Source organism: Motacilla alba, chromosome 12, assembly GCF_015832195.1.
Source record: "Motacilla alba alba isolate MOTALB_02 chromosome 12, Motacilla_alba_V1.0_pri, whole genome shotgun sequence".
Classification (NCBI taxonomy): domain Eukaryota; kingdom Metazoa; phylum Chordata; class Aves; order Passeriformes; family Motacillidae; genus Motacilla; species Motacilla alba.
This window is the reverse complement of record NC_052027.1, coordinates 21,072,749-21,087,316: the sequence shown is the minus strand read 5'-3', so window position 1 is coordinate 21,087,316 and position 14,568 is coordinate 21,072,749. Positions and strand designations below refer to the sequence as shown.

General features: G+C 51.4%; 2 protein-coding genes across 5 annotated transcripts; both read left to right on the top strand.

The window, feature by feature from the left end:
- Positions 1 to 1,233: 1,233 nt before the first annotated feature.
- Positions 1,234 to 4,375, top strand: LOC119706243 (T-cell surface glycoprotein CD1b-3-like). Of its 2 annotated transcripts, XM_038149569.1 has the most exons (6): positions 1,234 to 1,426; positions 1,743 to 2,000; positions 2,160 to 2,441; positions 2,546 to 2,830; positions 2,937 to 3,033; positions 3,202 to 4,375. In XM_038149569.1, exons 1-6 carry the CDS (start codon positions 1,348 to 1,350, stop codon positions 3,260 to 3,262), a joined length of 1,062 nt encoding a protein of 353 aa, XP_038005497.1. In that variant the 5' UTR covers positions 1,234 to 1,347; the 3' UTR covers positions 3,263 to 4,375. The 2 variants fall into 2 exon arrangements, with proteins under 2 accessions (XP_038005497.1, XP_038005498.1); XM_038149570.1 differs by lacking the exon at positions 2,937 to 3,033.
- A 2,331-nt stretch (positions 4,376 to 6,706) lies between these two features.
- Positions 6,707 to 12,369, top strand: LOC119706244 (T-cell surface glycoprotein CD1b-3-like). 3 transcript variants are annotated; one of them, XM_038149573.1, is made up of 6 exons: positions 6,707 to 6,808; positions 8,458 to 8,715; positions 9,259 to 9,543; positions 9,648 to 9,932; positions 10,055 to 10,151; positions 10,276 to 12,369. In XM_038149573.1, exons 1-6 carry the CDS (start codon positions 6,736 to 6,738, stop codon positions 10,319 to 10,321), a joined length of 1,044 nt encoding a protein of 347 aa, XP_038005501.1. In that variant the 5' UTR covers positions 6,707 to 6,735; the 3' UTR covers positions 10,322 to 12,369. The 3 variants fall into 3 exon arrangements, with proteins under 3 accessions (XP_038005501.1, XP_038005502.1, XP_038005499.1); XM_038149574.1 differs by having other exon boundaries at positions 6,715 to 6,808; positions 8,539 to 8,715; XM_038149571.1 differs by having other exon boundaries at positions 6,716 to 6,808; positions 8,455 to 8,715.
- The last annotated feature ends 2,199 nt before the right edge of the window (positions 12,370 to 14,568 follow it).

Here is a 14,568-nt window from a genome sequence, read left to right as displayed (position 1 = left end):
GACACTGCTGCCAATTTGGACAGAGCAGGGGCATGGTTCCCACCATTTTTGTTCCTGTGCACAGGGGGCTCTTGGGGAGGGGGACCGGATTCCTCACCAAAGCTGGTGGGAAGGAACGGGGAGTTGCCAGGCTGCAGCCAATCCTCAGACCCTCCCCAGCTGGGGCGTTTAGGGCAGACTTCAGACTCCCCTACACTGCAGGGTACAGGGAAGCAGAGAGGCAGTTCCCAGGCCCCATGACATTGGATAGAGCTTTGTGGAAAGGGGGAAGCTGCATATCCACTGCAACTCCCTGGAATGGGCTTGATGGTGGGGTCCCATGCCCATCCCAGCTTGAAGATCCTGTCACTGCCACTGCTCCAGAAGTCTGATAACTGTCAATGAGAGACAGTCCTTTCCAGGCCCTGCAGCCTATCTCTCCCCTTGGGGACCACCACACTATAGCTGCTCCACTCTCTTCACTTCTTGCACCCCAAGAAGAGCTCCTGAAGAACTGCTTCTTCAGCCATCCCTGACCCCACAGCTGTGATCCAGGCTGGAAATGCTCATCACCTCAACTCTGGGAAGTCCCTTCCCCAGGATGAGACCAGCAGTGCTGAGGGGTCAAGGGATATTACCATCAACTTTGCTCCCTCACTCTCTTACCCTCTCCAAGCTTTCCAAGGCCACGGCCCAGCTCTCCTGCAGGTTTTCCACATCACCGGCTTATATACCTGTGGCCCATCAGAGTGGCCTGGCTGTGGGATGGTTGGGAGGTGACAAAGAAGCATGGGACCAGTGCACAGCCTTGGGGCATAGAGAGCCCAGGCATGAGGCCCTGTGGTCAGCATAGGGCTTGCCTGCCCTGTGGGAAAAACAAGCATGTTGTTGTGAACCTGGCAGTGCAGAGCAGGTGGCAATGTCTGTTCTGTGCAGGGCCAGATATGCCAGACATAAGTAAGGGGATTTCCTATCAGGGCAATTGATGCAGCACATGGCCAAGAGACACGTTGACCTGAAAGGGGCGTAGAACAGAGGACTCAGTTCATCCGCATCACCCTGATTGTCAAGGTGCTGCTGCAGCCATGAGGGACCTCTCCTGTATGCAATGGAACAATCTTGCTCACAATCAAATTCCCCTAGCACTCACAGCCGTATTCAGGATGCCCCAGTTCACTCCAAGTGGGAACCTCAGAGCCCTCCCCTAAACCTCAGTGCCAGCCCCATTGGCTGCCAGGGCCATTAGCACCAGCAGAGCTGCCCAGGGAGAGCTAGCCTGAGGACACATCTGAGGCCACATCTCTCAACAGTCTGTTCTTCCTGCTGCTGCACCAACTGCTGCACACTCTGGGCCTCACTGCTGGAATCATGCAGCCCCCTTGCTGCTGCCTTCTCTCCCTCCTCCTCTACCTCTTCCTCTTCTCTGGGACATGGGCAAACCTGGAGGGTAAGTGGGACCCCTGGCTCATACACACCTACTTCCATGGGACTCCATGGGGGAGAGGCTTCCTGCTTCCCACCCACCTTGAGCACTTGCTTCCTCACTCCTCTTTGTCCCTTGTCTCCACACCTCCTCCTCAGCAGGGATGCAGCCACCCCAGGTGGGTGCAGGAGATGGGAACTGGGGCTGCAAATGCTGTAAGGGGATTATGGGGAACCCACAGATCCCTGCAACCTCAAGGACCCATCCCTCAGTTCCTCCACTTTCCTCAGCCCTCTTCTCCCAGTGCCATCTCCTCCCTGTCAACCCTTGTCTCATGCAGGGACCTTCACTGTCCGGCTGCTCCAGACCACCACCTTCCAAAACACCTCATTTGCAGACACGGAGGGGCTGGGCCTGCTGGAAGACATTGAACTTGGTTCTCTTGATAAACACACATGGTCCATCCGCTTCTGCCAGCCCTGGGTGCGCCCAGCCCTGCCCCGTGCTGACTGGGACACCATTGAAAACCTGCTTAAGATCTATTTGCAGCAGTTCAACCATCTAATCAATGAAGGGGCCATGCAAAGGGACATCCCCTGTGAGTGCTCAGTCTTCACTGCATCCCCTTTCTTGAAAAGCAGCTGGGAGGTGGGGGAGGATCTGATAGTGCTGGAGCTGTATAGGAGACACTGACCATGTCTGCAGGAAGGCAATCCCAGCCCCTCACACAACCTCTCTCTCCTCTTTGCTCCACCAGACCCCTTTGTTGTTCAGTGCATGGCAGGCTGTGTGCTGTACCCCAACAGATCCTCCCTGGCCTTTGGCTATGTGGGTTACAATGGTCAGGATTTCCTCAGCTTCGACACAAAGAATTTCACCTGGACCCTCTCCCAGGACACGGAGTTGTCACGGTATGTCCAGTCATTTCTCCAGAACTACACTGCCTTGAGTGAGCTGGTGGAAACTCTCTTCAATGATACTTGTGTTGATGACATGGAGGTGCTCCTGCACTATGGGAGGGCAGCTATGGAGAGACAAGGTGAGACCACCCTGACCCTGCAACAGCCACCCCAAAGGCCTCCACACTGGGGCCCAGCTGTGCGTCACCAAGGCTTGCCTCACCCCTTTGCTCTCACTCCCCAGAGATGCCTGTGGCCACGGTCTTTGCCCGCACCCCCAGCCTAGACCAGCTGCTGCTTGTTTGCCATGTCACTGGCTTCTATCCCCGTCCCATCAGTGTGGCCTGGCTGCGGGATGGCCAGGAGATGCCTCCGGGCCCAGCGCTCAACACCAGCACCATCCTGCCCAACGCTGACCTCACCTACCAGCTGCGCAGCGTCCTGGCCGTGGCCCCCCATGATGGGCACAGCTATGTCTGCCGTGTGCGCCATCACAGCCTGGGCACCCGCAGCCTTCTCATCCCATGGGGTAGGTGCCATCCATGGGGAATGAGATGGGGGTGCTGAGCCACCCTGCCCCACAAGATTGAGCAAACCCCAGAAAGTTCATGGCAGCTTCTCCTTATGTTTCCCAGGGAACTCAGAAGTGGTGCTGATCACAGGGCTCATGGCCGGGCTGCTTGCAGCCATGGCCGTAGCTGCCATGTTGGTGCTTTGGGTGTGGAGACAAAGGTCAGTCCCTGTCTGCCCCACGGAGCAGCAGTGAGAGAGGAGGAAAAGAAATGCTATGGGGATTTCTGCACTGGGCAGCAGAGCTCTTGCTTGGGCCCTGGCAGATGCTGTCTGCACTCCTACAAGGTCTCTGCCATGGAGTATGCAGCCATCCCCCTCTCATTTCAGAAAGCACCAGCAGATGGAGGAATCAGAGTCCAGGAACTCCATCCTGAGCAAAGAAGCTTAGCTCAGAAGAGAGCCAACAGTCCGCATTCCCTCCCACTGCCTACACAGTAACAAGAACTACCTTTTTCTGCTTCACCTATGTTCTGGACATTGCCAATTGCAAGACTAACTTGATTCAGAGATGCACAAGAGAAACCTGGCAAGAGAAATATGAGCTTTTGACTCACCTGAATTTTCTAGACGCAAGTGCACATCTGCGACCTCCTCACTTGTTACACATGATCATCGCTTGTGGCACTAGCCAGTCCACCCACTGATGCTGTAGGGCACCTCAATACACAATGGCAAATTCTTCTGGTTCTGCTTCAGTAACACTTTTGTCAGAAGGTGGAAAGCTGTCCTCTTCTACTGTCACTTTCTCTTTGGTTTTTTTTTCTGAAAAATTGCCTTTATTAACCATATTCCAGAAATATTTGTGCTGAGACTGAACTGTTCCACACAGACTAACAGAATCTGGCCAGAAATGGCTTTACAAAGTGCTGAGTAACACTGAAAATCTGGTGTAATGTGTGGGAGCTGCATATGTGTATGAAATGAAAATAAACCATTCATATTTTCACTAAGATAATGTGCCTTTCCTTAGCAGTTCAATGGGCTTGGAGAGGTTTTGATCAGCCATGTATGCAAGTTGAAACACCGCTGAATTATTGGCACTAATTGCAGGAAGCACCAAGGCATGGAGGAAAAACAATACATGTGTGCCTGTGTATATATGAACATGTTCTCACATACTGCATGGAAATAAACAACTGTGCACATGGGGGTAAAGTGACCCCAAGACTCCCAATAAAGAAGAAAAAAGAAGCCCATGTCCCATGAAAGATAGCAGAGTTCACACACACACAGAGGAAGGCACGTAGTTCATGCTCCCAATCAACTTGAACATGTAGCTTCAAAAGGTTTGGTTTCACTGGATAACTTCCTGCAGTTTCCCAGGATAAGTCTGGCAGCCATGGCAAGCCAGAAAACTTGGCTGCCTCGTGACCATATCCATCACAAATCCAATGGTGTTTTTTCTCCCCTGGCGAGAACTTGGAAACCACCTGGAACCAACCAATGCTGGGGTAATTACTGTGTTTCCCTAGCAGCCAGAGTCACCTGCTGGCATCACATGGCTCAAGGACCTCACTGCAAGAGGGGTGACATCAAGCCTCTCCCAGCCCCTGCCGACTTGGGACAGGCAGATTAAACACTTAGGTGTGGGCATGCCTCCCTGCAGCCTTGGCACCCACAGGGCAAATGGGGCAATTCCTCTCCCAAGCTGAGTGGAACATCCTGCAGCACTCATGGTACCAGGTAGACTTGGAGATCAGGTGCAGCCAGTGAGGAAACCTGTTGACGAAAGCTGTTCATGTGAATGACCTCCCAAGAGACCCTACAGTAGCACACCCACAAACACCTGGTAGCAGGGGAGTGTCTGCAAGTGTTTGCTCATATCCCCTAAGAGATCTTAAAATGCCTAAGAACCCAGGCATTTTTAGAGGGTTCTTAAGGCACCTTATCACAGCCCAGTGCAGCGGTTGCTGCTGTTCACCCACCCATCCAGTATGGCACCCAGAGGCACTCCATCCCTGTCCACTCCACTCCAACTCCCCCAGGCACAGCTTGGGGGGGTTACAGACTTCACCTCAAGGGAGATTGCAAGGACCAATGTCACCTGTGGGGTCTTTGAGGACCAGTGGCCGCATGAGAACTTCAAAGTCCAATAGTGCTCTAGGGCAGGGGTGAAGTGAGGACCAGCAATCACTTCAGAGGACTGTAAGGACCAATGTCACCTGAGGAAACTGTGGAGACCAGTAGTAACCTGGGGGTGACTCTGAGGACCATGGTCACCTAAGAGGATTCTGAGGACCAATGGTCTGTGTGGACCAACAGCCCCCTGTCTCCTTGGGTCATTTTCAGACCAGAGAAGTGACAATATGAAGGAGGAAGAAGTTGTGAGAAAAAAGGAAGTGAAAAACCTCCAAACATGAGAAGAACATTCAATAGAGAAGAGGAAGGGCTAAAGCAGAAGTTTAAAGCAGATCCACTGAGAGAGTGGGAGACATCTGAAGGAATTTCCGAGGGGGCTGAACGCATTGTGACCACCCATACAAACCAGGTGCCTGCTCCTGTCCTATGAGCAACTCGGACAACTCACAGGACAGAGGGCTGCACAGGACAGAGGGCTGTGAATGGCCTCTCAGCTGCTCAGCAAGAAGTGACCAGCAGTTGTCTCAGGGGAGACCATGGGGACAAGTGATGACCTCACAGGACTGCAGAGACAAAAGCCCCCTTGTCTCTTCTCTCCTTGGCTGCCCCATGGCTGCACTTTGCCATCCTGACAGCCAAACAGTTTCCTCTGAGTCTAGGACTAGGGGGAGGGATGTGGACCTTGTGGTGGCATAGCTGGACATCCCCTGCGTCATGCTGCTGGGGAAGTTGGTGTCATTTCTGGGCCTACCAGGCCGCCACAGCATCCCTACTTCTCTCTGGGACAGCTCCATGGAAACAAAAGTATTCAGTGTTTGGACACTACCGAGCTGCACCCCTCAAACTAGCCCTTGGTTAGGATTTTGGTTCTGCCTTTGCCTCCAGTGCAGGCACTACCCAGAAAAGGGGATGAGAAACTGCGTGTGGAGGGGAGGAGTTGGGGAGGAGCAGTTGATTTGGAACATTGTGGGGAGAGGCTGACTCTGGTCACCACATTGTCCCTCTAGCACTGGACACTGCTGCCAATTTGGACAGAGCAGGGGCATGGTTCCCACCATTTTTGTTCCTGTGCACAGGGGGTTCTTGGGGAGGGGGACCGGATTCCTCACCAAAGCTGGTGGGAAGGAACGGGGAGTTGCTAGGCCCATCCCCAGGTGTTTAGAGCAGAGTAGGGGCTTCCCAGCAGTGTCCTACAACTTTGGTCTGGGTGGAACAGCTTGTTGTCTCCTCCCTAGGAGCCCCATCCCCAGGATTAGGCAAGTGATGCAGGAGCAGACTGAGCTGGAAGTGCCAGGAGAGGGAGGGAGTATCCTTTCTCCCTGTGTAGGGGTTTAGAAGACAGCAACTGTCTTTCTCCAGTCAGGTCTGAAATCCAAAAGCCATCATCACCTGCATTGGTGCTGATGCATCCCACAAGAACAGGGATAGGACAATAGGTGGGGAGGGGGAGTCAAGAAAACTCAGCTTAGATGCTTGAATATCTATTTTCCTAGTGCTGTTTCATGGGTCTCTCTTTCCCTGCCTTCTCCTTCTGGCTAGGCTTTCCCCAGCCCCAGCCTATCAGGGCACATTGTGCTCAAGACCTTATTTCAGCTTTTGTTCCTCCCACACGTCCCCAGCCTTCAGCTTGGGACCTCTGGGCCCCTCCCTTGACACATTGATTCTCCAATTGGTGGAGAGCCACCGCAGTGACTGCTGGGCTGGGTTGAAGCTTAGGTTCCCACAGGTTCTTCCTCCTCCCACAGTCACTGCTGCTGCTTCTTCAGCCTTGCCGCATGCACCATGCAGCCCCCTCATCTCCTCCTCTTCCTCTTTCTCCCGATCCTCTTCCCTGGGATGTGGGCAGACCCAGAGGGTAAGTGGGAGCCCTGGCTCACCTCAACTGCTCATACTGCCCCCACCCTGTCAGAAGACCCCACAAGTTCTGCTCAGGGGAGGCATGGCCAGGCCACTGTGCCATATGGGGGGGTGGATGATTCCCAGCATCAGAGGGCCACGTCCCATCGTGCACCACCCAAACATGCCTTGTCCCTGCTCAGCTTCTCTGTTCCTGCCTCCAGCTCAGGACTTCTGCCTCACCAGCTCCAACACAGAGCCTTGGGCACACAAGCAGAAGAGACAACAGTGGTCCCCAGCCAGACCTTGGGTGTGGAGTTACCCTGCAAGATGTCCTCCCCTGGCAGGGAGCCCATGGGTGCCAGGCAGATCTCAGCTCCACATGGTGCTGAGGGCCTCTTCCAGCAGCCTCTCGTTCGTTAGGGAGCTGCACCTGCCAGAGGTTTTTTTGGGCACCGCTGCCACACAGAGAGTTTTACCACAACCCTGTGAGACCTTACGCTTCCGGGGCAGACAGCATCAGACACAGAAAGTCAGGACTGATCTCTGGGCTTGGCTGGTGTCCTGGCTCTATCAGGGAGCCCTAAACCTGGACAAAATGCCCTTTTCCATCAACCATCCTCCATATCCTCTGTACCATGTCCAGATCTTTGGCATATACAGGTCCTAGCACAGATGTTTCTCCTGGGGGGGAAACATCACCCCAAACAAGCAGCAAGGTGCTCTTCTATCTGCTCTGCACAGTCAGACAGCAGCTGTGGCCAGGAGGGAGGCATGGAAGGGAGGGGAAAAAATGCCTGAAATCCTCTGCAGGAGGCAACCACTTCACTGAAAGTAAAATAGAGAAGGAAAAAGAGCAGTGAAGTCAGAGGAAGTTCAGACAGGAAAGCAACCCTGAGCAGGATGAAGAGCATAGAATCACAGAAGCGCAGAATGATTTGCAGTGAAAAGGACCTTTAAAGGCCATTTAGTCCAACCCCTCTGCCATGGGCAGGGACACCTTCCCTGCTCAGAGCCCCAAACAACCTGGCCCTAAATGTTTCCAGGGATGGGACATCCACCATATATCTGGGTAACATGTACCAGTGTCTCATTACCCCTCTATCGATGCAAAGGTGACTCTGATGTTGGTGAGGGAGAGAAAATGATGGATCTGACTCCAACTTATTAGAAGGCTAATTAATTACTTTATTATACTATACTATCTACATTTCATCTAAACTGAATCTGCCATGCACTCACTCTTGCCCACAACTGCACAGAACTGCACTCACCATCTGATTCTCCCGTGACTGTCTCGTCACAGTTCAACGCACACACATCTCTTGGCCCTAATAGGCCAAGGAAGCAAAACATCCTCCCTTTGGGTGGATGCATACTGCATTCTACTTTGGCATAACACAGGCACAACAAGTGATAAGAATTGTGTTTTCCCTTTCTCTGATGTTCAGAGAATGTGAAACCCAGAAATATTCCTGGGAAAAATTGTGCCTTGCTTTTCTCTATGAAGAGAATATGGCAACACCCCTCACTTAAAAAACTTCTTTCCTATTATCTAGTCTGAATCCCCTGTTTCCCCTCGAGCACCTCCACTTCATGTTTCCCATTTAGCACCTCCACTCATCTCCTTCCTGCACCCTTTCCTGTCTCCATCCTCTCTCCTAGCAGAGCCACAGGTTATCCAGTACCTCCTGACTAGCCTCTTTGCCAACATCAGCTCTGCTGAGGTGTCATGTGTGGCACTCGTAGGGGACATAGCCATCTTAACACTGGATCCGGCCAACTGGAGCATCCACTTCCACTGGCCCTGGGTCAGCCAGGCTGCAGCTGAAGGCGACGGGGAAAAGATGATGTCCCAGTACAAAATTGCTCTGCGCAATATGATCCGATTTGTGCATGACACAGTTCAGCAGACAAAACAGCACTGTGAGTACAGAAACAAGCCCTGCCAGAGCCCTAGTCCCTCTCCTCAGGTTTTGGCTGCGGCCTCCTCCCCACCAGGATGGCATTTGGGGGGGTCTCACAGGAGTGCAACAGCTCCTGAAACACTGCAGCTGCTGGGAAATATGACTAGCAGGAGCGGGTAAGGCAGCAGACCAAAAATACCCCTTGGGGCTTCTGCCATCTGGCACAAGGAACCCCTCTGTATGTCAGGGAGCTGCCACCAAATTTCCTGGAGCTGAAGGACTGACACAGCAAAGAGCATGAAAGAGATAACTGGGGGCAAATACTTTGGGGGACAGAATTCTTTTTAAGCAAGCACCCCACACCAGTATCCACTCCATTCTTCCAAGGGGCCTGAGGGCTTGCAGGGTGTCTGGGGTCTCCTGAAGCATGGCCTTATCCCCTGCTGCCCATTGCATCCTGCTTTCCACTACATCCCTGTATGTGCTCTCAGACACATCCCACCTCATGCCACCCACGTTCCACACACTCATGAGACCTCTCCATTGGCTTTGCTGTTGACAGACCCATTGGTGGTTCAGTTCCGTGCAGGCTGTGTGCTGTACCCCAATGCGACGAGCCAGGGCTTCCTGAATGTTGGCTGGGATGGCAGAGACCTTGTAGCTTTTGACGTAGATAAACAGGGCTGGGAGGCCCAGCAGCCATCCCACGTGGCAGAACTAGTCAGCAAGAGCCTCAACAGGCAGAAGTCTCTCAGAATACTCCTGGAGCACCTTCTCTCTATCTGGGTATGTCAGAGCAACTTCCTCACCCTGAAGAGGTATGGGAAGGAAATTCTAGAGAGACAAGGTGAGGCCACCCTGACCCTGCAACAGCCACCCCAAAGGCCTCCACACTGGGGCCCAGCTGTGCCTCACCAAGGCTTGCCTCACCCCTTTGCTCTCACTCCCCAGAGATGCCTGTGGCCACGGTCTTTGCCCGCACCCCCAGCCTAGACCAGCTGCTGCTTGTTTGCCATGTCACTGGCTTCTATCCCCGTCCCATCAGTGTGGCCTGGCTGCGGGATGGCCAGGAGATGCCTCCGGGCCCAGCGCTCAACACCAGCACCATCCTGCCCAACGCTGACCTCACCTACCAGCTGCGCAGCGTCCTGGCCGTGGCCCCCCATGATGGGCACAGCTATGTCTGCCGTGTGCGCCATCACAGCCTGGGCACCCGCAGCCTTCTCATCCCATGGGGTAGGTGCCATCCATGGGGAATGGGGTGCAGGCAGCAGATAGCAGCCACTGGCCCTGTGAGGGGCAGCTCCTGACTGGCACTGCCACCCTCACACAGTCGCCCCCTTCTATCCCTATCCCAGAAAACCGCAGTGCAGCTCCAACCATCAGCATCACCATTGCAGTGCTGCTTCTTGTGGCCACAGCCTTTGCTGGGGGATTTTGGTGGTGGAAGCGCAGGTGAGCTCTCTCTCCCATCAACTGCTGTAAGATTTATGGGCATATAGGTCAGTTCAGGGGTTGCAGCAGCTCTGTAGCGGTGAACTCCCTGAATGTCACCACAGCTCACACATACCTTTTGCAGGAAAGGTAACGAGGCTACATGGGAGACCCAGGAATTCATCATTTGAGGCCTGGTTGCCCACACAGCAACAGCTGCTTGCTCTTCATTCTTACTTCATGTCCCACTCCTGACCTATCAGCACGAACACGATTTTCTTCTGGAAAACCACTTCATTAAACAGCTACAAACTTCTTCTGATACATATGGCTCCTGTGTCTCTCACTCTTCTTCCCCCTCGGAGCTTTTCTCAGGAAAGCCCTTGGCGCACTACAGATACTCCATATGGCATCCAGAGACTCTTCCTTTTCCTGGACTCTGGTTGGTCTCCACCTGGCATGTCAGGAGAAGCCAGTCCTCTGACAGCCTCTCCCACATCTCTCCATGGCCAGTGTCTGTTCCTGACAGGGCAGTTATAACCCAAGGCCAGACCACTGTGGGGTTGCTGAGTGAGATGTGGGATGGAGCAGGCCACAAATCAAGGAGAGATTGAGAGATGCGAGTTCTTTCACTAGGGAGAGAAGGGAAGGGAGGAACCAAGTAGCACCCTTGACATCCCTGACACATTTTGAGCACATTGAGCTGCTCCATCTCCAGGGCTGATCTCACCCTCAGTCCAGAATGGTTTTAGATCAGGATCTCTTCCACTTCTGACTTCTGCCCCCATGCTTGCCTCTGTAAAAGCTGGAAGGATGTGGGCTTGTCACCCTTCCACTATGCCTGACAGCTATGAAAGAACCATGCTGAGGCTCTGGGAGACTCTGAGCAACACACCCCACAGCAGGATGTGATTGTCATCAGCTCATTTTGTATTGTCCATTGTTCCTTCCTCCTCACCCTGCTCCAGTGTGGAGTTCCACTAACAGGAGACAGTGTTCCACAAATGTCTCCAGCATGGGTCCTTTTCATGGGCTGCAGTTCATCACAAACTGCTCCAGCATGGGTCCTTTCTATGGGGTCAGTCCTTCAGGAACGGGCTGCTCCAGTGTGGATTCCCCTCAGGGTTACAAATTCTGCCAGGAACCTTGCTCCAGCACAGTGTCTCCATAGGGTCACAGTCTCTCTCAGGCACACTCACCTTCTAAGGCATTGGACTCCTCCAAACGCTGCAGGTGGATCTCTGCAGGTGTGGACTTTCATGGGCTGCTGCAGGACAGCTGCTTCCTCAAGGTCTTCAGCACGGGCTGCTTGGGCACCATCTCTTCTCAGTTGCCTGGAGCCAACAGGGTCCCTGCCGGGTCCCTGCCGGACCGCTCCCGAGGGAGCTGCCAATGGTGACCCGGACTGCACCTGACGTCACCTGGTGCCCGGTAGATCCCCGGCGCCTCTGCCCCGCCCGGCTCACGCTTCCATTGGCTATGCCACGGCCCGTTCGCCAATGCCATTCGTGCTCCTCCTGCGTCACCGGTCACCGGGCGAGCGTGGGACAAGCACGGCGGGGTGGTGGGGCTGACCCGGACTCCCAGTCTTTGCCCTCGGCCCCATCCAAACCCAGGCCTGCGCTTCCAAGCACTCACTGTGGCTTCCCGCCGATTCCGCACGTCCCCGGATCCAGCCCTCAGTCACCCCCAGCAATGAAGAGCCGGGGATGAGCTCAAGACATTTCTCGCCTCAGCTCCAGATTTCAAGATAAAGGCAAAAAGCCAGGAAGATGTTTGCAATTGTCAGGCCTGCTTAAAAACCCAAAGCCATTCTCATCACCTGTCTTGGGGAGCCAGAGAGACATGGCATGGTGAAATAATCGAACCATTTGGTCCAGAATGATAAGAGCACTGTGGACCTCATTGTCATGACATTGTTTCTCTCTTTCTTTCTGTATGCATATACCTATGTGTATGAATACAAAGCTTGTGTATAAAACTGCTGAAAATTTAAACTTCTAAATTTCATACCAAAGCAATAAAATCTCCCTGTTTGGGTGGGTTATCCTGCAATTCCCACTTCTTTTGAGAAACATTTCTTGCTAGTGGATATGCCAGGCAGAAATTTGAGACACCAATGTACTATCATCTTTGGGGACTGGCACCACCAAACTGCTTCTAATGAGCTCCAGGGTAAAGCCTTTATTGTAAAATAAATTAATTGATGGATATTATAAACTGAAGAGATTAAAGCTTACCTGATCTGTGATCCTTTTATCCTTCATTCAAACATGGTCTCTGGATGCTTTCAAAACCATCTGGCCAGTACCAGTTTATTTGCAGCTGGCTGCAAACCAGGAACAAACTTCTTAGGGGTCAGAAGGTGCCTTTGAATGGATACTTACTCTGATCCAACCATACCCTATAGCTGTACTGACGACCTTGAGTAAGAACAAGGCCTATACACTAATGATCAGGGTTTCTTAGGCCATTGGTTTCTCCCAGATAGTCACTAATCCCCAGAAAATGCTTTCCCACCTAAGCTGTTAATGCCTAACAACACCCCACAATGGTGATATCTCTGCCTAGATACAAGTTTTCTATTCCCCCTTAAAGGCATTGAAGAGTCCAATATTTCCCAATCAAGGCACACACTTTCCAAGAAGCACAGCAGCCCATCAGTTACACTCCAATTACTGGGAAATAAGATCCATGTGGAGTATACATATGTCAGATGACACTTTGTACATCTGCAGAAAATGCATAGCCATTAAAAACCTCCTCATCCTAAGACTGCATATACATTCCAGATCACTCTCTCAATGTCCCAGTGGAAGTTACAATGCAGATGACGACTGCTTTGGTAACCTTTCTTGAAATAAATGCTTTTTCAGGACTTCCTTCAGCTCAACCAAGCCAAGCAGAAAAGAGCAATCATGATGAAGTGGTTAATAAATTACTTTCTTTTCACTCCTAGTGGGCAACTCAAGTCTTACTTCCTGCATCCATGATAACTGCAAAAAAAAAAAAACAAACAAAAAAACAAAAAAACCAAATCCTTCTGATTATTGCACACAACACAGGTTTCACAGCATCTTTTTCCAGTCCTGTGGAGGGGTGGGATATTTGGAGCCACATTTTAGAGAGAAGGAGCTAAAGCAAATGGAGAGGGGGGTAATCCTCCCTCATTTTGCATGCTCTGGTCAAATAACCTGATATGGTTTTTCAGAGCACATGGAAGAATGTAGGTTACCCCTCCACTACTCCTCATATAGGAGAGACATCACATGCATCTCTACCAGCAGGGTGTAAAGCTTTTCACCTGATGACAGTTTCTCCAGACCTGCTTTTTAAACTTTTCTGTCTCAGGCAATTTCTCCATCACATTCTTCAGCAATGCCTACCTTCTTACTGGTCTGCAAAAATGAATTACCACCTTCCCTTCCATGCTTTCCACAGCAGTTCAGGACAGTGGAAAGTGCATTTGCATCCACAATTTATGACAGAGAAACCTAAATTATTCTTTCTAAGGTACTTCCTCTTTGGAGCAAACATATTTAGATAAGGAGAAAGAGCCATCTCTCTGTCATTTGTTTCCTTCAAATAATCTGAACTTAGTAAATTCTGGCCTGAATTTTGGAATCACATCCATCCTTGGTTAATAACACATTTCTTTATTGCCTTCTCTACTTTTTTATTTCTTGTCCTCTTGAAATCTCTCTAAGAGGCGCAGGGCCGATGCTTGTTGTTCACATGAGCTGCCTGCACCATGATCCCAGAACTGAGTGACTGGGAAAGGATGCAGGAACTGTTTCAGTCATGCTGCAAAATGACTTGTTCCAGATATTTGCTTCTGGAAACATGTTTCGAATTTTAATAATCATCTCAAAATTGGACAAGAGATAATTTCTCTCTAATAGTGACTAAATAGACACTCTTCCTATTTCTCTTTCCAGGATAGAAACTGGGTTAAACATGCTGAAAGCATCCAGCAAATTATTACAGCCAGCTTGACCCCTAATTGCTCTTGTGCTTTCCTGAAGGTAAAAGAAGAAGCTCTTAAACTCTATGTTCAAGGCCACAGCAACTTACCAGACAATCATCACACATACCAGAGAAAAAAGGGCCAGGAATCCTGGTGGATCCTATTAATCCTTTGCCATTACTATTTACCTCAGTTTAGCCCTTTTTCTGGTGGTTTTGTTTTGTGTTGTTTTGTATTGTTTTGGTTTTTTTTTCTGTTCAGCCCATGTATCTGAACCAGTAGCACGCCTATTTTACCTGGCAGCTAGAATCACTCAGCCCCATACCCCACATCACCTTCCACCAGCTCAGACCCATGTCCATGGTTCATCCAGCTCTCTTGGAATATTTCTCTGACTACAGCTTATTTTAGCTTCACTTTTGCTACCCACTCACAACGGTCTGTACTGGGACTGCAGTTCCTGTCAATCTG

Excerpts from the sequence above, each read along its gene's own strand:
- LOC119706243 (XM_038149569.1), top strand. The coding sequence starts at position 1,348 with ATGCAGCCCCCTTGCTGCTGCCTTCTCTCCCTCCTCCTCTACCTCTTC. Across the intron at positions 1,427-1,742 it reads GACATGGGCAAACCTGGAGG|GGACCTTCACTGTCCGGCTG; the intron begins GTAAGTGGGACC and ends TGTCTCATGCAG. Across the intron at positions 2,001-2,159 it reads CATGCAAAGGGACATCCCCT|ACCCCTTTGTTGTTCAGTGC; the intron begins GTGAGTGCTCAG and ends TTGCTCCACCAG.
- LOC119706244 (XM_038149571.1), top strand. The coding sequence starts at position 6,736 with ATGCAGCCCCCTCATCTCCTCCTCTTCCTCTTTCTCCCGATCCTCTTC. Across the intron at positions 6,809-8,454 it reads GATGTGGGCAGACCCAGAGG|CAGAGCCACAGGTTATCCAG; the intron begins GTAAGTGGGAGC and ends CCTCTCTCCTAG. Across the intron at positions 8,716-9,258 it reads TCAGCAGACAAAACAGCACT|ACCCATTGGTGGTTCAGTTC; the intron begins GTGAGTACAGAA and ends TGCTGTTGACAG.